Source organism: Taudactylus pleione, unplaced genomic scaffold (assembly GCF_031769625.1).
Source record: "Taudactylus pleione unplaced genomic scaffold, aTauple2 ptg000040l, whole genome shotgun sequence".
In the NCBI taxonomy this organism is placed as follows: domain Eukaryota; kingdom Metazoa; phylum Chordata; class Amphibia; order Anura; family Myobatrachidae; genus Taudactylus; species Taudactylus pleione.
This window is the reverse complement of record NW_028284442.1, coordinates 26,825,681-26,850,264: the sequence shown is the minus strand read 5'-3', so window position 1 is coordinate 26,850,264 and position 24,584 is coordinate 26,825,681. Positions and strand designations below refer to the sequence as shown.

Here is a 24,584-nt window from a genome sequence, read left to right as displayed (position 1 = left end):
TGACCAGGTTAAATTTGTAACTTCTCGCATCTGATATAGAGGTGAGGGGCACAGAGCGGTGAGGCAGATAAGTTGAGACATATAGAAACACCAGGGAAGATATAGAAGGGGGTGGGGTGGTACTGGCCTTTTCTCATTCTATCCTATTAAAGAGCATCAGGAAGACTGCTGGCTGGTTTGATCTCTCAGATCAGGGCTTGAGAAGTTAGTGCTGCTGCTGTGTATGTGCATGTGAGAATACAGCCTGGGGCATCACGCAGGGAGACACATGGGTGCCTGGCACAGGCTGTCATGGCATGGGAAGGGCAGGTACCTGCATTCAGTTTGGCATTTTCCCTTCTCCTATAGGAGCAGACACAGATTTGCTTGACTGAAACTCGGTAACAAAGCGGCAGGGGAAGAGAGAAAAAGAAGAGAGAGAGAGAGAGAGGAGAGAGAGAGAGAAACACCTTAAGAGGCAACAGCAACATCACATGGCAGCTGAGAGCAGCCTGCTCTGGGAATAAGATGGTATTTTTGAACTCTGCAAGCAAAAAGCGCTTTCATAAATTTTATATGGGAGGCGTTTTATGAGAGAGAAGAGAGGAAGACAGGAGGGAGAGAGAGAAAGAGAGAGAAGGACAGACAGAAGGGAAAGAGAGAGCTGGAGTGAAATAGTGGTACAGCAAGAGAGAGGGCAGAAATAGATAGGTATGAAGAAATAAGAGTGATAAAGGTAAAGAGGGAGGAATAGGAAGAAGGGAGGGAGGAGAGAGGGAGGGAGAGAAACAGAGGAGTGAGAAAGGCTGGAGCAAAGAGAAACATACAGATAGAAGCTGAAGAGCAGGAAGGGAGCAACTGTGGGTCTGTCTCTTGTCATATCTGACTGTCTCTGACAGTCTCTCAGCTCTGGCACAGCTTCTGGTGACAAAAGGCTCAATGACTCTCCTTAGACTCTTTTCCCCCAACACTAAGGGGGTGGAGAGGTGTGAACAGTTCTCAGCCAAAAAAGGGGGCGTCTTCCCCCCCTAAATACCCAGAGGAGAGAGAGATTTGGGAGACAGAGGGAGAGGGGATAGAGTGCTGCCTGTATCCCCGGGTGCTGCTCCTGGAAGCAGAGAGACTTTCCTGCCCCTTATCCCAAATAACGCAGAGAAGAAGACACAGAGGACATACAGAAACACCGGCAAGAAGAAGAGACTTACTTCCCAGGACTGTGCTCGGCTCCTCGGATTGCGGGACTCTAAGTGCAGAGGAACACTTGGGAGGGGAAGGGGTCCGTCTCTCGGATTAAGCTGCTGTCTCTCAGGAGTGGCCGGAGCGTCCCTGGGATGCGCACAGGTGTCACCATGCAGCGCACAGGTAGGACCTCTGGGTGGGATACGGGCACCAGTACTGTACATTACATGTCTAGGTCACTTCACCAACATGTCTAAGTGCTGCTGCTGCCATTCTCACCTATTGCACACATCATCTATACAGTATGTCCTATGGTTACTGTGTAGCCGACCCGGAATGCAGACGTTCCAATGGTAGTTTTTCATTGCAATCAAATATGGTCTGATGCCCCCACATGGTCTTGGAGTCTCCGCACTTACTGTATGGCCTGAGGTGCACTTTATCTGGTCGTTGGTAACTATTGTCATTAACCCATTCCCTGCCAGAGGTGTCTGTGCTTCGCGTCTGCTAGGTAAGAGGCTGGGCAGGGATCAGTAACACCTTCCTGCTGTGACTGATCATTCCGATCACTCATATTCTGGGCTCTAGATGACTTCTCATCGCTAATACACAGCAGCACGGGGTGTCATTATTAGGGGCTACTGGCTCAATGTGCCTGGACTTTCTGCGTAGACATGGGTAGCATAGATAGATAGATAGATAGATAGATAGATAGATAGATAGATAGATAGATAGATAGATAGATAGAATCATGCAGAATATTTTTATATCCCATATATGTTACAATTATGATTATACAGCAGACATTTGATTTAGCAGATACATTCGCATATTCCACATTTATTATTCTGTGATTAATGCCAGTTAATGTGATTTTGAGTAACAAAAACATAATCAAGGACAATAGTTGTCAGAGCATCTCACCTGTATATGTCACCTACACATCTCACCTGCACATTCCACTTGTATATCTCACCTGTTTATCCCACTTGTACATGTCACCTGTACATCTCACTTGTACATCTTACTTGTACATCTCACCTGTACATATCATTTTTGCATCTCACCTGTACATACAATTTGTACCTCTCACCTGTACATCCCACTTTGTCATAGCATCTGTACCAGTGATGTGCGGTCAGGTGAGGCAGAGCATTTCCTGTCATACTTATATTCCACAGTTTTTACTATAAAAATTATAAGAAAAATGTAAAGAAAATATGATAAATATCTTCTTTGTATTATTCTATTCATTTTTATAGTCAAAACTCTGGAGTAAAAAGTGCCTCCCCTGTTTACCTTTTCCGCACATCCCTGATCAGAATACACCAAATTCCCAGCACTATACTGTATACTGCTGCACCTTTGTATAATGCCCACATTAACCCTCGGGTTCATATATGTATCTGTAAATCTGGCTCTGATACCATTTGTACATCTCACCTGTACATTCCACTTGTACATCTCATCTGTACATCCCACTTGTACGTCTCATATGTACTTCTCATCGGTACGTCTAATTTGTACATCTCATCTGTACATACCATTTGTACATCTCACCTGTACATCCCACTTGTACATCTCACCTGTACAAATGTATTCCTGTCTATGGCCAGATTATGTGGCTCTCCATACCTGCCTCCTGTCTGCCCTTCTGCTCCTATACTGGGTGCCACTTTTGTTGTGCCTCCAGGGATCAATTGTCTGAGGCAGGTCTTTGTTTGCCCAACTGGCCTGTGCTGTTCCCCTGTCCCAGTTGTCTCCCATCACCTAATGTACATGCTTATAGCATGGGATGGGTGACTGGAATATGTAATTTCTGGTGTATTGTATATTACATGTGTGTTATTGTGCTCTGTGGTTATGGATTTAGGTTACCTGTACTATTATATGTACTGTTACTTGTTCACATTTGTTACTGTAAACGAAAACTTAAATATTTTTAGTTATTAATAACTACAGTGTTTCCATTGAAGGGCTTATAGGGTGCCAGAACTAACACCCAGTGCAAAGTGTAACAGAAACCCTGTGTTGTTTTTGCTGCATCTCTTAGGTGAAAATATACTTTGTGTAGATCCCCTAGCACACTCCTCCCTTGGAATTCCCTCTTGTCCACACAGACACAATAAATGTGTTTGGTCCCAGGCTTGTTATTGATCTGTTTCTGTGTGGCATGCATGTATAAATTAGTATAGCAGGATCATACATAATAAAGCCAGATTTTAGGGTTATAGCACTTTCATTTAACATCTCAGTAATATCAGTGTCCAGGAAATTCTACCTACTGTATACCTCTCACATAATTCCGGGAGGCATAGTAGCTGGTACTGGGTTTGTTGTTGTGGTGTTGGGGTAGTTACTGGTAACAACAACTGGTCGGCATGACTAGGATTTGGATGAACGCTTTATCCTTGCAAAGAATGGTAAAATAGGAGAAAACAGATGGTAAGATCCCTAAGGGAGCAGGGACATCACAGATTAGCATGGATCACATCAGCAGGTTATTAAAGGTGTGGGGGAAATGCTGCTTCTTTGAAGGAAAGGTCTGGGAAGTGGGTATGAAGCAAGTGTCTGAAGCGATTTTTCCAAACCATCTCCTGGGGACAACAAAGTCAGACCTGGTTTGTGCAAAAAAAAATAAAAAAATCACACAGTGTTAACCCTATACATCCACAAGAGCTAGCAGCACTTTGCAATGACATAATGAGTGTACCTTCAGGTAGTGATTGTGTTAACAAACTTTACACTTTTATGTCCATTATACGTAGCTCTTTTGTAAGGACACAAAACCCTTTAGGTTGTACTCTAAGGGGTATATTTACTAAAGTGTTGGTTTTTAGAAGTGGAGATGTTGCTAATAATAACCAATCAGGTTATACTTAGTTATGTAGCAACTTCTAGAAGATAATAGCTAAAATCTGATTGGTTGCTATGGGCAGCATCTCTCCACTTCTAAAAACACACACTTTAGTAAATATACCCGTAAAGCTGCCCATACACGGTGCGATATGCACTTTGCGATGCGACGGGGAATCCGAAGGCCGATATATTGGGCGATCCCTACACACGGTGCGATCGGGTGGCCGACCGCCCGATATGCCGGCACCTCCCTCCCCCACCCACATAGCGCTGCATGGGACATGGGATAGTACATCGCATCCCCAGATCAAATGAACCTGCAGTAAGATCTGGGGGTGCAATCTACGACCCCACGGGAGCTCTTTCCGATATCATGCCCATACACGGTATGATACAGCAGCGATATCGTACCAATCCGTCAGATCAGCTGCTATATCGCACCGTGTAAGGGCACCTTAACTGTCATCCTGGCAACAACATGCTACTACCTTCATATGGACTTCTCCCTAGAAATTCTCATTTATACTGTATAGCTGCTGCTTTATGCCCAGCAGGTCATTCCCCTCTGCTGAGGTGCTTTGGTGTCAAGGTGACACACACAAACTATTAAATCCATCATGTGCTTCACATTGTTATTAAACTATTATTAAATGTGCTATTATGCATTTCCAGAATAATCACCCATGTTGTCTAACGCCTCTGGCTGTACAGTACACTGAGCCTATGCCATACCTTTACACGAAGATTTCAGACCTATTGTACTAATCAACAGGAATCTCCATCCCCAGGTGGATGCTTTCTTCCTGCTTGTCCTTGAAGAGTGTTCAAGGTCATAAAGCGCAGAAAATGAAGTCTTGGAGGCTTCCATTAATGGCGACATTGATCTTCTAAAGTCTTTTAGTCTAACCAAATGTTAAGCATATACTGCCATATCTTTATACAATATATCAGCTACAGCTTTGTAAACTATCCACCTAGGCACGTATACATTGCACCAAATTTTATTTCAAGACCCCCCCCAATACTTTCTATCTTGTTAAGTGAGAGAGGAAGTAGCCTATTAACTTGATTAGCAATACATTAAAGCATTGTCCCTTTTTTGTTGACTTATTATGACTTTTAAGCATCTAACAATAAACACAACAAGTGTAGTATTCACAAATTATTATATATATATTTTTTAAATACAGAGTGACTTTGTGTATTGTGGTACTTTAACAGTTTCCTTAATTAAGAATCATATATACAGGTTCCTAAGGTGGGATAAATAAATGCAGACCCAACTAGGGGAAAAAGAACAGTATATATATATATATATATATATATATATATATATATATATGTGCAGATCATACCTGTGTTTTTTTTACTGATTCTGTAAGTGAAATTCTTATTTCCCCATATACAAGTATATATGTATGTATATATATATATATATATATATATATACATAGTATTATATAATATATATGTGTCTTTTTTATTATTTGTCAATATATATCAATATATATATGTATGTCAATATATGCGCAGAGATTCACACCAGTTATAATAAGCAAGCACCTTCTTTTGTACTCCATATTAGTATACCCAAAACTGGCATATCAATTATATAGATAGTGAAATTGTATAAAGGTACTTTTATTAGAAGGCATATAGTTTTACCTAAAATGTACTGGGTGAGGTGTTTCAAGCCTTGACGTGAGATAAAGTGCGGAAGTTGTCCAAAGCAACCAATCAGCTTCTAACTGTCATTTATCTAGCACAGTCTATGAAGCTGATTCGTTGCTTTGGGCAACTTCTCTACTCTCTCTCCCGGGCCTGATAGAGCTCCCCTTTTGTGATCATTGTTCAGTGTCTCTATATTTATCACAATATTTCATAGTGATGTGGGATGATGAATAGATTCTGTAACACTATGCACTCCAAAATAGTATGTGTAATAGTATGTATAATAAAATGTGACATTTAGCATATCTGTACCAGTAAAATAATCTGAGCTTCATGCTCCCTCTAACCATATTTTCATGTTAGAAAACTCAGAAATGGGTAAATGTTTGCTGTTAACGACTAAATTGCCTAATTGCATAATCCAGCTTACATGCACATTATTATTTATTTATTTTAAAATCCCATGTGCATTTAGTAATTAAATGTAGTGTTGAGTGTTGCTAGGAACAAGGCAGGATAAACAGGTTAACACTTTACTATAGATTTCAGTTTGCAAATCTATCATCACTGGAACATGACCTGACTTCAGTGGCTACATGCAAAGCATACGTACTATATCCTCTAATTTTCTTAGGCAAATGCCAGTTTTTCCTAGGAAAGGACATAGGACTTAGAAGAGTGTATTAATAATATTATGGTTATTCCTTAGCTGAATCACTTGCATATGGCATTTCAGGTTTTATCATCTTGACCCTAGTACATACTGTATGTGTGTGTCCATATGGTGGGCAATATAGATTGTGAGGTCCACTGGCGCAGAGAGTGATGCAAAAAGTCTCTTTAAAGCACTATGGGGTATATTTACTAAAGTGAGAGTTTTTAGAAGTGGAGATGTTCCCCATAGCAACCAATCAGATTCTACTTATCATTTAACTAGCAATAGCTAGAATCTGATTGGTTGCTATGGGCAACATCTCCACTTCTAAAAACTCTCAGTTTGGTACAGTAAATGTACCCGTATGTGTGCACATATACAGTAAATATCTATTAATAAACAAATTAATACATAAATCTCTGTTTATAAATGCCACTGAAAAGCAAGATGTATAATTTGAGTATCTTCATGTAACATATGTTAATGAAATGTTAACAAATTATATTGGGTGGAGTAGTTTCAAAACTTCATGCAGACTCACCGATAGGCAAAAAAACAACTTGAAGCCGCTGGGCAAATTGTGACTCTTAAAGTTTGTGTGTTGTTAAGCAGCGAGTGCCAGCTGAGCTTTGTTAAGTGGCAGTATAATTAATTATTTAAAATCTTGTAGCTGTCTTTCATTAGAATTTATCTGTACATCAACCACAAAATCAGTCAAACACACTCATTTATAAGTTAATGCAAGCTCTGAATAATTTAGTGACAGTTAGATCAGGGCTAGGCTGCACTCTCTCTCGCCACACTGTCTCTCCTCTGGGTTTAATGGTTCCCAGTAAATGGTGTGGGCGGAAGGGAGGGCTGATGAGGCTAGAGAGGATTATGGTTGAGGAGTGGCGAGGAGTTCCTATATTGTCAGAGCAGAAGTCTAGCTACAAAAAATGTGTTGAGAAGAAGCAAGACAACGTTAAAGAGAAATGCGTATAAAGGATTGAGAAAAAATTCTGTATAAAAAATTTAAAAGGCATAAATACTATATTAACAGTGTACAGAGAATAGGAAATGACCTAATAAAACTGTGATGACAATGTGTGTTATGTAACTGAGACTGTATCTGTATGAACTGCAAACTATGATGTCATCTTTATCATAGCTGAGTTCTGATGTCATCACTGCAGTTCTCATCTGGAAAATGTGTGTATTATAAGGAATAACGCACCATTTGCTGTAAATTATAATGGCTATCAGAAGTCATCTTGGGTTTTAGTGTCAAAGCGCTCAACCTGTAGCCTCGTGCTCCAATTTGATCATGGATCTCTTTTGTGACTTATAATATCTTTCTTATTTACATAATGAGGTTCATTACTCTGTATATAAACTAAATAGTAAATTGTGGGGGTGAAGATTTGGACAAAAATAGATGGGAAAATGCAAAATCATGATGGAGGACTGTTTATCTCTTAAATCCCCTTGTTGGGTTATATAGACTTGATAATGAAAACCGTGCAACTTTAAGACTACTCTGCATAGGTTGATATTTTTATTATGGATATCTATATACAAAGGAGTTCTTCTACGTGTTAGTAAATATGTCCAGAACAGTGAAAAATACAGAGAGAAATGTGACTGTGAGTATTGTGAGGGCTATGCCGTAAAGGGCTAAATACATAACTGAAGCAATGTAGCATTATATTGAAAAGCTACCTACTTAAAAGACATTAGGGAATATTTATTAAAACCAGAATTCTGCCAGCAAATTGACCTGTGTTCCTGCACATTTATAAAATGTTCAGCCACTTCAATAAATCATGTATCACCTGTCTAATTCATAGTCCTGCCTGTTATTTATTCAACTATTTCAACTACCTTTAAAATGCTGCCATATTCGAACCAGAATGGGAAATTGGTGGCAATGAAAGATATGCCTTTACAGTTATACAGTTATAGTGTATGTTGCACCTTACATGTAACATTTGTAGGTATAATTCAGTGTCACTAGCATTCATGGCTTTCCTAGAGTTCTAGGTCTTTCTAGGTGTTTTCCTGTTCAAAAATATTTAACTTGTTTATGCCATTACTTTGTCTACCAACTTCCTCATGTTGTAGCGATATAGTTTATCATGAAAACTCTCGTATCGGAGTGGTACAGGACACTTTTTTTTATATATATTCTTGAAAATCCATTAATTTTTATTGTTCATTGGTGTACACCACGCCCACATGGTAAGGGAGGAGATACAGATATATAAGAAAGATAAGGTATTGTATAGACAACAACAAGAGAGCAATAAGTATACAGTATAAGGGGTCTATTCGTCATCATTTAATATCTCACCTTCTACATAAGATTTTCACCTACTTTTGTATAAAATAAGTATCAGGACCATTCATTATAAAGGTAACACAGGAGATAACACTGATACCTCCTGCTTACCTATCAGCCCCGTTCTGTTACGCTGTCCCCATACACTAGTATGGGGAACTAAATTCATCAAGTTCTGAAAAGACAGCAGGAGCATTCACCATCTGGAATTCGCTCCTGCACCATCTGACATTTGCTCCCCACCCCACCCCTTTCTCTATGGGAAGGAGTCCCGGGTTAAGAAGATGGATTCTTTCAGATCCCTCCGCCTCTGCCCGGCTCCTTCCGCCTGCATGAAGTCCAGTTCATGCAGGAGCACTAACACTGCGAGTCAGACTCAGCAGTGCTAAATTTCACTTCTGTAGAAGTAGCAGTGAAGGGGATCGTGGAGACAGCTGATTTTCAGATCAGCTGTCTCCGCACCAGAGCAATGTTGAATTGCTCCGGTGGTTTTGTATATAGGTGGATACTTAATTATTGAGGGCTGTCCGGTCCCCAATAATTAACAATGAATGGACCCCTAAATATCGAAAAATAAAAAAGCTAAATATAATGGAAGGAAAACACTAAAGAATGAGCACAGAGCAAATAACTAGAAAATGTACAGTTTAGTTGCATAAATTCCACTTGGTGTCTTCTTTTGCTTGTGTATCTTAGCACATATGGTGGATAATGTCTTTATTAGACGTGCTGCAGGTTCCCGGTGCCCCCTGGATGAGTCCAGGCCAGGGTCGCTGTACATGACAGGAACACGAAATTGAGGGCGCAATAAAGAGAACAGGAGAGAGTCTAGAGAATAAACAGAATGCAATATAACAATAATGAACTGATTTTGACAGAAAAACATTAGGTGTGCTAAATGAAACAGACAGAGCAGGACCTTTCCAAATGAGGTGGCTGGATTTAAACACTTGGGGAAAATAAAGATTTAGAAAATTAGATACTGGAAAGAAATAAGAGTAAGTGGTTTAGTAATAAACATGCAAAGGATTGTTTATAGTGTTTGCGGTCTAATGCAAGATCATTTTATCTTGTCTAAATTGCTGCTCATCTGATGATATCTTGAATTAAACTGTCCTTTCCAATTAGGAAAACAAGGTGCTCGCACACCAGAGGTCTTACACGCTTTGTAGTCTAGACATTGTCAAGAGGAGTTCTGGTTTTAGACTAGTAAGAGCACTTAGCGCCTTAATGCCATGAATAGGCTTAGACAGTCAATCTATTACCGGTTCAAGCTGATTTTCTGTGAGTACAATTCAATGACATTGTTACTAATGCTGATTGCACCATTGCCCCAAATTGTCCTATTTACCAGCATCAATGGGATATCAGGAACTGCTGCTTATCAAGTCCTGGATGGGAGCAGGCATTACTGTCACAGCTGCCAACACTACAGGCCAGGAATGACCCCTATGAGGAATGTAGTCAGTTTCCTGCAGCTGATGCTTTGGATATGGTTGCCTGGCTTTCAGTTTGGTTATTCAGCTACATACTATTGATTTTAAAAATATATATTTCAGGGACTCATCCCTTTTTTTTATAGTAACCTTGAAATGAACGGAACATCTCAATTCATCATTGTTTGTTTTTTGAGTTCTTCCAGGTTCACTCACATGCAGCACAGAACATATTATGTACACTATTCTCTTACAGTTTGTTTTGTGTGCTTTGTGTAATGGAACTTAAATCACCCACCCCAAATAAATATGACAATGTGTGTGTTTTACTGTATATATGGAAGTTACTCTATCCTGAGGGAGTATATAAAACTAAACAGCACATTAATAATAAACATTTAGCAGCTGAATCTTGCATGCAGAGGAAGCTGTCATTTTATAGATTGAACCATGATTGCAGCCTATCAGTTTCTTAGAAATCAGTGAGACCCCTGAGGCTTGGGGTACATATTCATACTAATAGATAATAAATGAGAATGCAGGCTATTACCTTAGCACTGAGTCCTTGTCGTCATACACAAGAAGGTTACAGCAACGCAAACATGAAGAGAGAGAAAATACAAGCACAAATAATGCAAGGGTTGGATTTGAAACGATAGACTCTGGCACTATCTGTATGGAGCTGGTATGTCCTCCAGATGCCTGCATGGGCTTCCTCTGTGTGCTCCGGTTTCCTCACACACTCTATTGACATACTGTTATGCAGAGGAGTCACTTGGGTTGATGACGCCCAGGGCAAATAAATAATTAATGGGACCCCTTGGATAATGTTCTTTAAAATGCTGGCTGAATTGTTATATTGAACACAAACTGGAAACACAAGTTGGGAAAACGCAAAAAAGCAAGGCAAAACGTACGCACACTGTTCCGGAATAGTGGTTTCACAGATTCGGAGACAGGACTAAATAGTGCAAATAGCGGGTGCAACCTAACCGTGATGTCAAAAGAAAATACATTTCTCTTAAGCACAGCACTTCTAAAAATCTTTCCATGTTCCCAGAATTTAGTCCCTAATTTGTGCTTCACCTCCTTTCGCTGACACATCCTCCTTTTGCTGATACCCAATACAACCCTATGTACCTGAAATGACTAACTTCGTCCAAGTCATTCCTGCCGACATTCTGGCTGCCCCATCCATAGAGGGCTGCCAGATCGGCACAGAGGGGGGGAGGGGACAAGGCGTGACGTAGGTAAGCGGTGCAGGAGGTTTACTGGCATGATCCTGTCATTGTGGTCGCGACCCTGCTATACAATGTCGACATTAAGCGTGGCTACAATGACACTGTTCAGCACCATTCTCACCATTGGCTGCCCTTGCCTGCCCACTTTACTTGGGGAAGTGGACATCACCCGGAGAACTGGTCTCACTGCAGCACCTAGTTTTTGGGAGCCTTTCGGCCCTTCCAGGAGGAAAGGCAACTATGCACCAAGCTCTCCCTTCCAGCTGGTGCTATTACACTTCTCTGCAGCACCCCATCCCCTGGCTCCTACCATTACACATACCTACACATATATGCGATTATCATAAATGAGAGGTGGAATTTTTTTAACCAGAAAAATGACTATCTCAAAATCTGGTGTCCAGGGCACGTGCCCCACCTACCCTGCTCTAGTTACACCATTGATGGTAGGTCACGGACTGATGTGAATTCCTAAATACATGTATATCTCTAAGGCACTATGTAATTTGTAGTCCCTGCATAAATCGTTTATAAATGTCTGACCTCATACTGTATGCATTCACCAATAGGGGAGGGGAGTCGTAACTCTAGTAGTCAGTACAATGCTAATTGGTGATCTGAATGAGATAGTGTCTGGAGTTGTAGACTGCAATGTAGAGAACTGTCCCCCCCCCTCTGTTAGGTTTCCAAGGGAAACCGTTACCTTACTGAAACAGCCGGGCTCCCCTCAGCAGGGGCAGCGAATCGCAGTGCTGTGTTCAGATATAGCTGGGGGTTCTGGGTCAGTCTCAGGCTTGTAGTGTTCTGCTTGAATGTAGAAATCTTGTTTTTGATGTGAAACTAAAGAGTCACAAATTGAAACGATGGGCTCAGTCTGAGTCAGGAATTTCGGCAGAGTACAAAAGATGGGGAGAACACAGGCTAAAGCTGTTTTGGAGCTGTTTCAGTTCTCATTAATAAAAGTGATCTTGTTGTTCGACCAAATCCTTGTTGTTTGCCTGGACACCCACACTACATGCATCCCACAAGCATAACACGTGTGTGACAGAAAACTGGGAATACAGCAGGAAACTGGCTGCAGAATGACTGATGTATGTTCTAGAGCTCAGCTTTGAATAGAAAATAATTAGAATAATTTAAAAATCTCAGAGTATGATTATTTTATTGGGCTTATTTCAAAGATAATAATAATTACCACCAGCATTTACCAAAAAAAGCTGAGTGATACATTGTGGCTAGTGATACTGGCCTGGAGAAGTGAGAATTATTTTAACGCTTTGCCAGACCACTTTGCATAGTCATGTACGTGTGTGAACATTTGGAAATAAAAGCTTAAATTTGGCCTTTCACTTCCACTTAGTAAAAAAAAAAACTTTTTGGCAGCAGGGTTTTCGCAGGTGCTAACAAGGTTTTTGCCGAAACTAAGCCAATTCTTGGGCTTGGAGAAAACAAGCTCTACCGTTGAAGACAAAATGCTTTTTTCGAGCAGTAGAGCTCTTCGGCCTTTTATAAATATGTCCCTAAGTGGGTCTACTACTGGTTGCCAAGATACTGCTGTACCTGACGGTTCAATTCACACAGCCATTTACCTCCATCGTGTTCAAAGATTTAGAATCTCCAAGTGCCGATTTTGTTTCTTGTTGATCCAGATAAAAAGCTAAATTAAATAAAGCAGATGTTTACAGAGGGCCTTAGAGATTTGAGAGGTTCAACATAGCGTTAAGTCTCATAGAAGAACAACTTTAAACTAAATAATACTAATAAACTGTCATTCAGTTCTGTTACCTTAAAAGAACTTTCCCACCTTCTCTACCTGACTGGCGAGACTGACCCACCACCCCTCCCCTATTTCATTGAGTGGGTTTGTAATTCAATTTTAAAGCCGCTTTTCTAAAATTAAATTTAGCTTTCAATTCCTGGCACATGCAAATAATGCAAGTTTTGTGAATAACTAAAACCAGGAAAGATAAAGACTAATGGGTCAATGTAACAGCCTCTGCGACACAGGCATCGGCGAGTTTCTGGGGAGTCTGTCCGATGTTTAAAGGGCCAATAATTTAAAAAGCAAAACCAGGTTGTTTTTGACTTTTAAATGATTGCCCTTTTAAAACAGAGTTTTCATCCTAGTTTAAGGCAACTTTTATTCCATGTTTCTACTGCAGTTTCATTTCCCAAAACATGGCTGATCATTTTACAAAAGTTAGAAGAATAGTGTAAGGCAGTTACAATCTGCCTGAGGCAGGGTAATCTCAGTGGTTGTAGGAGTGGTTGTTTTTTCTCTTGAGTGTAGAATGTAGGGAGTTACAGTCTATGAGGTTCTTGGGGGGCGTGTTTTATTCTTGGATATTAAGCTTGTCACCAGGAAGCAGTCTCTTTGCTTCTGGAAGTCCCTCCCTCCCTTTGTTGTTGGGTTAAGCTGTGCATTTTGTGGCGGAAAGAACGGTAGTGTGTTTAATTGTTTATATAATTAAGATTGGTGCGCTCTCTATATTCAATTATAGGCCATATGGTCCCTGCAGGGAAATGACACATCCTGTCCAGGCGTGCTTTTTCTGGAGAGTTGAACACCAATGAGTGTTTTGTTTGGTATGCATGTTCTTGTTGGAGTTGTCTGTTCTTTGGGGCTGATTCAAAGACGGACGCTAATGCAATCGCATCAGTGATTTCGCTCAGAACGTAGCTGTAAAAATATGCTAATATTTCTAAAGCTTACCCGAGCATCTGGACGCCCACTGCTGCCTTCTCATATCTGTCCTACGTCATCATGCGCCAGCGTAAGCATCGGTAACATCGACGCAGATCAGACAGCCATGCAGCAAGTCTGACCTGTCTCTCCTGACACGCAGAGAGCTGTCATGCTGCGAAGGAGATCGTAATATAGCAATAGTTAATTTATGCACGCCCATGAAATGGCATTTGAACAGTCAGTCACGCCAGCATTTGCCTAGCCACCCCTCCGTTACCCCCCAAATAAGCTGACTATCTGTCACTCTCTTTGCGAATGGATCATCTGTGCAGGTTTATTTGCAAAACAATTGCTGCTCGTGCGCATTGCGGCTTACTTGCATGCACAGTGGCAAACAATCACTCAGTCTGCATTGTGTACATCTCAGGCCCTTTGTTGTCTGACATCATACCAACTTTAATTAATTTTTATTATTTTACTTTATTTTGTAACGCAATGATTTATTTGCTCTTAAATTCATTTGGCTTATGCCAAAACAAATTTTACTTTTATTTGATTTCAACTCCTGTTGTCTGTGTATTTATTTTAGATATAATTTAGGGCGGGATGTACTAAGCATTGCATCAGCGATGCCGTACATTCCACCTATCATTGGGTACATACCGGCTATAACATCACCGATATGTATCTAGAAATGTGATTAAAATTGAAAAGGACAGCTCTCCCTGTAAGAGCGCTAGAGGGACTTTCGGGTTTATGACCCAGAAGCCCTCTGGCGTCCTTCTACAGAATGATGCATGCCACAGGGGTTCTGGGATGGATCTGATTGGATTCCCTGCAAAAAGAAGCCCATAGGCTACTACTGTGTAACGCCATCTAAAGATGGCATTACTCACCGGGTCCAAGCTCTGTAATGTATCGCAATCCGGAGCTTGGTACTTATGGAAATGCTTCCAAAACTCTGAAAACGGGGATTTTCAGAATTTTGCCCACATTTTACTCTTTAGTACATCCCGCCCTATGTGTTCTGTTAAGTGTTAGAAGATATCAACTGCCCGGGAGTTTAATGTTAGCAGAGTGACCAGAGGGTAGGACAATGGGTCCACAACCTGTTAATTTGAGTGTTGTGAATATATATATACTCTCCAAAACAGACGGCACTCGCAGGACTAATAAAGCACTGCTAGCGCAGCAGTCCAACGTTTCAGTTTATTTCAACTTTATCCTTGATAAAAGTTTAAATAAACTGAAACATTGGACTGCAGTGGTAGCAGTGCAAGATTATTCCTGTATACAAGTCCTGCGAGTGCCGCCTGTTTTGGAGAGTGTTGCATTGGACATCCAGAGGGCACCAGGGCAAGCTGCTTTTCTTTACTTATTGTTGAGTGCCGAATCGCTTTTCCTCTATGTATATATATATATATATATATATATATATATCAGTCAATGCAGTATAATGGGCCCTTGATCAGGGCCGAAACTAGGATATCTGTCACCCAGTGCAAGGCAGCAATTTTGCGCCCCCTCCCTTCCTGTACCTGGATTTTGTCCTTGCTCCTCCATAAGGCAGTACACTAGTCAAACGTCCCAGGTATAGCGACTTACATTATTCCACACACCATAATGCCCATTACACATTATGCCACACACTGTAATGCCTATTACCAAAGAGCCACTAACATATTTGCCCGACACCATTTTGTGCCCCACAGTAAGGCTTCTAATTACTTTAAAATTACCTGCTCATTGCCAGGGGGTTCCGCGCTCGTGGCCAGGGGATTCTGCGCTCGTTGCCAGGGGGTTTCACGGGAGAAGATGCAGCTTTCAGCATCTTCTCCTGACACTTGCGCTGGCCTAACAGACACTAGAGGTCCAGTAGGATCTCTAGTGTCTGTCTCCTCGTTGGTGGCCATTTTTGGATGGCCGTTTTCAGCAGAGTCCATGCGGACGGCTAGTCCGCATGGACTCTGCTGAAAATGGCCATCCAAAAATGGCCGCCGCCAAGGAGGAGACAGACACTAGAGGACCAGTAAGGACCTCTAGCATCTGTCTCCTCCTTGGCGGCGGCCATTTTTGGATTGCCATTTTCTGAATCTGCAGCCACCAAGCCAGTGAAGCCACCGTGAGTATGCTTTTTTTCACCCCCTGCATTCCGGCACCCAGTGCGCATGCACCTCTAGCCCCCCCCTAGTTGCGGCCCTGCCTTGATGTACAAGGTGTTTAGTGAGTTGCATGGCAAATATTGCTGGTGGCGATTAGTCTACATGTGGAACAGTTATTAGGTTTATTATCCAGACAGAAATACAAGTGACTGTAGACACAGGGGTAAAGCAGGTACAATATAACTGAGTATTGGATGCAGCCTAAAGTGTTTGGGTATGCTGGATGTTGTAGTGCGCCAGGTAAAACGGAGCATACACCCCATGGTGTGTTGTGCTGTGTTTCACTAAGTAAGCAGTGGTGGCAAAGAGTGTCTGGGACACTTGTAGGAGCCTGCATTTCTGAAATGCTGGGGAGTGTCTCAGGGCACGTCCTTCTAACATGGACGCTGAGGAGAAAGATGCACAGAGATGCTGCGCATGTGCAGTAGCGTGGGTCGGAGGTCAGACCTCCTGACAGAGCTGTGGCAGGTTCTAGTGACCACCGGCTCTACCTAATATAGATAGAGGCAGCATAGAGGGCTCCTCATCCGATAAGAAATACCTACCTATGTGTAGGAGTAATTACAGAGCACAGTACAGTTACTTTCTTGTCTTCCACAGTAATATATCAGTACAAATATTTTTCATGAATGTTAAATGAAATAACTGATAATAAAGAGGCATTGTTGAAGTGCCTGGAGCTAATGGTCTACTCTAGTATAAGCCCCCAACGTTAGCTTATAGGGTACCACAGTGTCACAGTGGTTAGCATTATTGTCTCAAAGGGCAGGTTTCCTTAGTTCATACCCAACCGTCCTACTTTTGGCAGGACAGTCCTGCTTTTTGGGCACTCTCCTGCCGCCAAGGAAGCGGGTGAATAGATGTAGGTATCTACACAGTGTGGGGGTGTGCCTGGGGGCAGCCCAGCATCTCCGAGAGTGCTGAACACGCCCCTTAGAGTGATGGAAAAGGGGGAGTGATGTGAGGCCATGCCCCCTTACCATGAGACCACACCCCTTTTAAGTCGCTCACCTTTGGCATGTGCAGACTGTCCCTCCTTCCAGCAACCATATGCTGGAAGGTATTCGAGTTTAACTGCCAACCAGGGTCTTTCTGGTGTGAAGTTTGGATGTACTTCAAATGTTTGCGGGGATTTTCTCCCCTCTACAAAAACAGACTAGTAGGTTATTTGGATTCTGGCAGAATTAACCCTAGTATGCATGTGTACATGTGTGTGTTACAGAATGTAGACTGCAAGCTCCAATGGGGCAAGGACTAATATGAATTACAAATATCCTCTGCAAATGGTGGCATTTCTTAAACATACAACAACAACAACAATAATCATATTAATGATAATAATAATTATAATAATAAAAAATAATGGTAGATAATCATCCATTATTCCACTTACCTATTGGTGTGAAAAATCTCTAGTAGAAACATGTAAATATATACAGGAATAGAAGCTACTGGTTCCAATGAGCCCCTTACCCACATGCAATTGAAGTGTCGAGTAGCATCATATTTTGGAAAACTGCCTTCTGTACTTGCTCACATTCACCACAATGGAGACAATGGAGTGTTGTCCATTTAGATGCCCCCTGAAATTAAATGCACCACATGGCAAGCATGGTCATATGCCAAGCCTAGTCATGTTTGTATATTTGATACATGCCTATAATTTGGATGTGTGCCTACAATTGGATGTGTGTCTACATTCGGTTGTGTGTTTACATTTGGTATTGTGCCCACATTTGGTTATGTGCCTACAATTGGATGTGTGCCTACATTTGGTTGTGTGCCCACATTTGGTTATGTACCTACTATTGGATGTGTGCCTACATTCGGTTGTGTGTTTACATTTGGTATTGTGCCTACAATTGGATGTGTACCTACATTTTGTTGTGTGCCATTATTTGGCGAGCAGTTCCCAACAGGCCTTGTACGTAACTGAACGGGCACATCTGCATATCTGGATAAGTGCAAGAGTACAACAAAAAGTGGCTTTTCAACCCTTAAAATTGCTGAAAAGGAGAGCTGACTGGGCAAACCTGGAGGAGTGCCCAATAATTGCGAGGGCTACAGTATTAGTGCTAATTCTGACTTTGGTACAAAACGTTTGTTGAGATTTGCCTTTATAAAGGGAAAGAGATAGTGGAGAAACGCAAAGAGCACTTACAGTAGCTACACAATCATCTGTTGTACTATTGCAGCTTTGCAAAATGAAATGTCAGTAGCTTCTACTGCCAATCCCCCCCCTCTGAGCATGGGATGAAGCCCCTCTACTCTATCTCACCTTGTATGTGCCCCCTGAAGCTGTTCTGCTTGCTGTACCAGTAAACAGAATATTTTTGCTGCTGCTTGGGAACATATAGCTGGACAGGCTCTGAGAGGCACTGAGGGAAACTTACAAGTACGAACTGTAGCAGAAACTACTGATCACTGTTTTTTTAAACCCACAATGCCCTTCTCTCCAGCTGCATCGGAGGAGGGGATGGGACAGAATTATAAAATAGTTAACAAATAAAAGGGCTGTTTGCAATAAGGGTTATGCGCATTGAGGTCTGTTCAACAATGCTGGCAGTGTGCTGTGTGCTGTGTTTCTGGTAACAGAGATATGCAAGAGGGCATGTGAATTTGCACTGTGCTAGCTGTTCAGCTTTCCTTATGTGCCATCTATTCTGCCCAGGGCCCTATCTTCTCTTTGGCATTTGTAAACTTAGATACAAAATAAAATGAAGGTCAGACTTATGTATTAAGTTATTTATAGAGCACAAGTGTAATACACAGCACTTTACTGAGAATATTTAGTTATTAGTCCCTTCTCCAATGCAGCTTACAATCCATATTCCCTACCAAGTACATGCGCACAGACGCACACACACACACATGCGCACACACACACATACACACTAGGGTACATTTGTTCTCAATATCCAATAATCCTAGAAGTACGTTTTTGGATTGTAGGAGGAAACCAGAGTACCCGGAGGAAACCCATGCAAACACAAAGTCAACATACAGATAGGACCAAGAACTCAGGGCCTGATTCAGACCCGCTCGCAACCGCACAGCGCTTGCAAGCGGGTCGATGGTCCCCCACTGCGCATGCGCATGCCAGAGCTGGCTCCGGCGTGTGAATGCGCGAGACCCGGCCAGCGCCGGCGCTCCGTTGCTACGGGTCTCGCACCAAAGCGGGGAGGCTGACGATTTTGATTGACAGCTCGCCCCGTTTTGGAGGCGGGCAGGGGGGGTGGCTGGCCAAATGGAGGCGAGCCGTTTGGGGGCAGCCTCAGTAGGGAGCCGGAAGCTCACTGGGGCTTGCGATGGACAAGACCTTACCACAAGGGTCTCGTCACAAGCCCGATGATCGCGACCATCACCTGGCCGCTCGCAAAAGCTGTGGGTGGTCACCCACAGCTTAGCGAGCGGCCAGGAGGCCGGCTCAAAAAAAAAAATGCTGCCCTGATTCAGAGCGAGCGCTCTTAAAGAGCGTCCGGCTCTGAATCAGGCCCTCAGTACATACTTGCCAACATTCTGGCAGCCAAGTCGGTATAGCGGGGTGGGGCGTGGCAAAGAGGGGGCGTGGTGGGAGACATGATGCTGATTAAGGGCGGAGTGGTGGCGTGACTCATGGTCCTGCCCTGTTACATATTGCCGAGATTACAGGCATTGTGAAGCAGGGGGCGAGGCCATGATGATGCCATTCAGTGTGTGTGTGTGTGGGGATGGGGGGCGGGGGTGTCCGGTATGTGGCCAACCGAAGACTTGCCCACTTTTCCAAGAAGCCAGGAGCACCACCTGATTTTCGGCAGCCTCCCGCTTGTTCCGGGAGAGTGGGCAAGTATGGGTAGCAAGCTAACCATTGTGCCACCATGCTGCCCATAAGTGACCAGTTATAACTTAGGACTTTAAAAAAAATTCTGATCCTTAACTTCTCATAAAGTTCCAGTGAGGCCCACATAGAGTATATGAATTAATTTACCTTGGGCAATCAAGTTCAGTTTTCAATGCCTTTCCCAACTATTGAGTACTTACTAATACTGCCAGGAAGGAAAAGGTAAATGCAGGAGGCAGAATGATGCATAATGCATAGAAAGTACCTAAATCAATGACTTCTCGCATTCATGATACTGAGAAAAGCAAAGCAATGTGGTTGGTCATATTTAATTTAGAATGATAAAATGATCCATATTCCTATATAAGCTCTTCACTTCTAAAGACTAGTAGGGCTTAGAGGCTGCATAAATGCATTGAAGGTGCTCCTCTCATACACATATAATGATTTAACGTCAGAAATGTCAGAGAAACTAATGATAGGAAAAACGTTCCCAGACGAAGCGCCCATACAGCTCTGCAGTGTGAAAGCTGTCAATACCAGCACAAATATTCGCAGTGAAGTTATTTTTGTGGAGCTGACAGTGGACGTGATGATGCTGTGAGTCGGGAGACAAGAGACGCACATTGACTGCGGACCTATTATATGGCACATGGCCATCAAAGGCTTGAGTTATACGTGCCTGGGTAGACGTCAGTTTCCTTGGTAAAGCAGAGCTGAGGACTGCTGTACCAAAATATGTCTCGTCTGTCATTCACGCAGGAGATGCTATTTTGAACATTTCACATGAACAGAGTGTCAATTGGTTTTGGAGCATGGCTATTATGCTGGAACAACATGGTTAAGTCTAAAGAATTGCCATTACATGGTTGGAACTAGAATTTGAATCTGTCGGGAATAGTCATTCACAAAGAACATGTTTAAAATCATGATGTACAGTATGTGCAATGTGTATACTGCTGGCTGGATGATTAAAGATAAGTAATGTACAAGAGAACACTTGGAAAAGATTTTCAGGCTGTTTACAAATTAGAACCAAGGACAGTCTCCCGTGAAGCATTTTTCCCCTCTACACGTTGCAATAAATGGCAGCAATGAGCAATATTTCCCATGCATAATGTGTTCTTTGCAACAAAGGAACAGGACCAATCTGCCACCTGCATGAATACATGATGGTCACACAGCTGACAGCCAGTTAATGTCCTGTCTAGTAAACCTAGTTATATAAAGACTTGGGGAACTAGTAAAATGAAGAATGCCTGAATCTTCCTGGATCTCTTACATATTTGTAGATGACCTGTGACAGGCAGCACTAATGTAAAGAAATATGAAGGATATTCTGAATACCAAGTATTTTGCTTTATTCAGTTCAATGATTGACTGTATCCAATTCCAAGGCATTAGAAGATGGAGGAAAATGGGGGAAAAAAAGATTAGAGACTTTTATATGATATATAACACATACAAATGTATACAAAATGATAGTAAAATACACATAAAACAGACTTGCACCTCAATTAGTGATTACAAAAACTTGTCAGACATACAGGGGTCTATTCAGCAAGAGTGATGATGTTGCCCAGAATATTTTCGGGCAACATCGTCACGAGTTTTTATCACTTATGATAAAATATGGCTGCTATTCAGCAATATTTTCTGCAGGGACGGCAGTTGCGGTAACACGCTGTCCCTGTGATGTCACAGGTATTGCTTTCGGGATTTTCAAAAACAATCCTTTCTGTTTGTTCCTCTGCGCATGCTCAGTCATGTGCTCGGGAACAGTCTCCGTCCTTGCTTGCGGTGACAGTCGACGGGGTAAGTGCGTCTCCAGTCTATCCAAAGTGATTGACATGTGTATACAGGCTTTATACTAGCCTGTATACATGTATATTTATGTGCTATTATATTTAACATTTATATATAAATGTTAAATATAATCGCACATAAATATACATGTATACAGGCTAGTATAAAGCCTGTATACACATGTCAATCACTTTCAGCAGGTTTAATAGGCTCTAATTGGTCTTACTTGTCGCCAATCACCGGGTACCAGGGACGGAGACAGGGCAGGCTTACAAGATTCTGCAGGGACCTATAGGAAAATTTCCCTCTGTCCCTGCAGTTTTCGGGATATTTAAGTATTTTCCTCATATAACGCCATTCTGAAATGGCGTTATATAAAGCAAATATTTATCGAGTGATTTAAAACTTTTTGCTTTGCTGAATAGCAAAAAGCGTTAAAGCACTGTAGAGATTAATGGCCTGATCCCTACAGTGCGGTACTCAGTGAGATGGGAATTAATGGAGAAGATAATTGTGTTATCTTCTCCATTATCCCATTGCTGAATAGGGGATTTACATAAAAAATACGGAAATCATAGTTTCTGTATTTTTTATGTAAAGAAATCAATGCTGAATAGACCCCACAGTGTTCTAATTTCTCTTCTGATCGCACAGCATGTTTTTACTTTTAGCATTAAACTGATGATTACCCCAAAAGAGTTTGTGTCTCCATATAAAATCCTAGAAGATTGCAGCTTGGAATTAGGTGGGGATTTCAAATGTGTGAAAAGTCAGTGACAGCTGGACAGAGGAAGTGACCACATGCAAGGTGCAATGCTGTCCATCCCCCCCTGTCACCAGCATCCATAGAATGCTATAATCACAGACAGGGCCGTAGCTAGGGCATACTTGCCAACTCTCCCTCATTGTCAGGGAGACACCCTGAAATAGCAGCAATCTCCCTGTCTCCCTGAAGACTGTAGTAATTTCCCTCATTTCACCTTCCCCCCATTATGACACTGTTATATAAAAGAAAAACAGAGATGTATACATTCAAATGGGATCATTAGTATAATTTCCTTGCATTGGGTATAAGGCACAAAGATCCCTATGGTTACATGCGTTTTCTGAGAAGTATCAGTGTGTTTTCATCAACAAGTAGATCTTACTAACTGCTTTGGGGCTCATTTACATGTGGATGTAAGTCAACTTTACGCCTCTCAGATGTAGCAGTACACGCCCACTTTACCGCTGCGCTCATAGGTGCTGCTTTCACAATCTCCCTGAAATGCTTTTTCAAAAGTAGGCAAGTATGAGCTAGGGTAGTGCGGCCGGTGCCATCGCACAGGGCACCACAGGTCAGGGGGTGCTGATTGGGCCTGTCAAATTTCTGTTTATTATCATTCTTGCTTGTAGCTTCCTCTTATTTCATCCCCAGCATCTCCTGGCCTCCCCTATCTCTTCCCTGGCCCTTCCCCATGATGCCATGGCCCTTTTTTGGGTGTATTATTATGTCCCTTTGAAAAATGAGGGGGGTGCCAATGCTCTTTCTGGCACAGGGCACCAAGTTAGGGCTCTGATCACAGACATAATGGGCTAAATTCTCTATACTGCGCTTTAAAAGCCACCTCGTCTTCATCAGTTTTTATACTTGATTTAAAGGGCAAAAACTGTATATTCAATATATATTTCAGTTTAGCCCGCTAAACTGCTGAAGACAGGGCAGCTTTGAAATTTAGCACAATAGCTGCATTTGAGACTTACTTATTACACCTACATACACTGAATAGACCCCTAGGTAACTTATAAACATCATTGCCAATTATAAAGACATTACATGTCTCTGAACTATAGTACCAGGCTTTACCAGCAGATCCCTTCTACTGAACCCTCTCTGCAGTCCAGGCTACATTATAGGCAATACTAATGCGAGAGTACTTTTTAAAAAAAATGATAATATGTATTTTGAGACTGACTGGTGCAGAGTGAGATCTATGCCAGCTGACTTGGTGTAGTTTGCATACTTTCACACCGCGCAAATCCTGAATGTGAACGCACAGACATGCATGATAGCGCGGGGGGGGCGCAGTATGGATTCATAAAGCTAGTATTGCAAGCTCACACTAATGCAAAGCTGCCCATCCACTAGCAGACCTCAAAACGAGTGCACGATTACGGCATTGTACGAAGAGGCGTGCGAGCACTGCATCTGCCCAGGACGCAGGGCAATGGGGGCAGCATTGTTGCTGCATTGTTGCTGCCTGACGGCCCCGGGCCAATAGCGCTGGAATGCTCCAGGCACACACTCTACTGGGTGTAGAGCTGCTTGGTGCATCCAGGCAGCTCTCCACTTCTACTGCCACCTGCCCCACTCCCTCACGTGATGTCATAGGTTTATGGGTGGCACAGGGCGCCAGGGAGCGCTGCTCCGGCGCTTACAGCTATGCATATGTAAGGAAATATGTTATTTTTGCATGCATTTCCTGGTCTATATTGCGTGCATTAACTCCTTTATGTTCTTTGATTAAATAATGAAAAATATGATATAAAAATGTTATACATACTGTACCTACAATATATATACACATACACACTCATATGTGAAAACCATAGGAAGGTTGTATTTGTTTAGTGGCAGTGTCCTCAGAATTGTAGATGAATTACTGTGGCTCATATGTAGTAATTTCCTAAATAGATCATAATTCAAAGGCATTTCTTTGGGTTCTTCTTAGTCCCTGACGTCTAGGATAAGAACCAGAGAAATCCATCTTATGGTTATTGTTAAGCTGGT

At 42.0% G+C, this 24,584-nt stretch overlaps 1 protein-coding gene across 1 annotated transcript in view; it reads left to right on the top strand.

Annotated features, from left to right (window-relative positions):
* The first annotated feature begins 783 nt into the window (after positions 1-783).
* The window catches only part of RTN4RL1 (reticulon 4 receptor like 1), a 183,267-nt gene continuing 159,466 nt past the window's right edge, over positions 784-24,584 (top strand). The window contains exon 1 of the mRNA XM_088453856.1: positions 784-1,341. Within this exon, the coding sequence (XP_088309982.1) occupies positions 1,311-1,341 (31 nt within the window). The 5' untranslated portion in view covers positions 784-1,310. The remainder of the gene's footprint in view (positions 1,342-24,584) is intronic.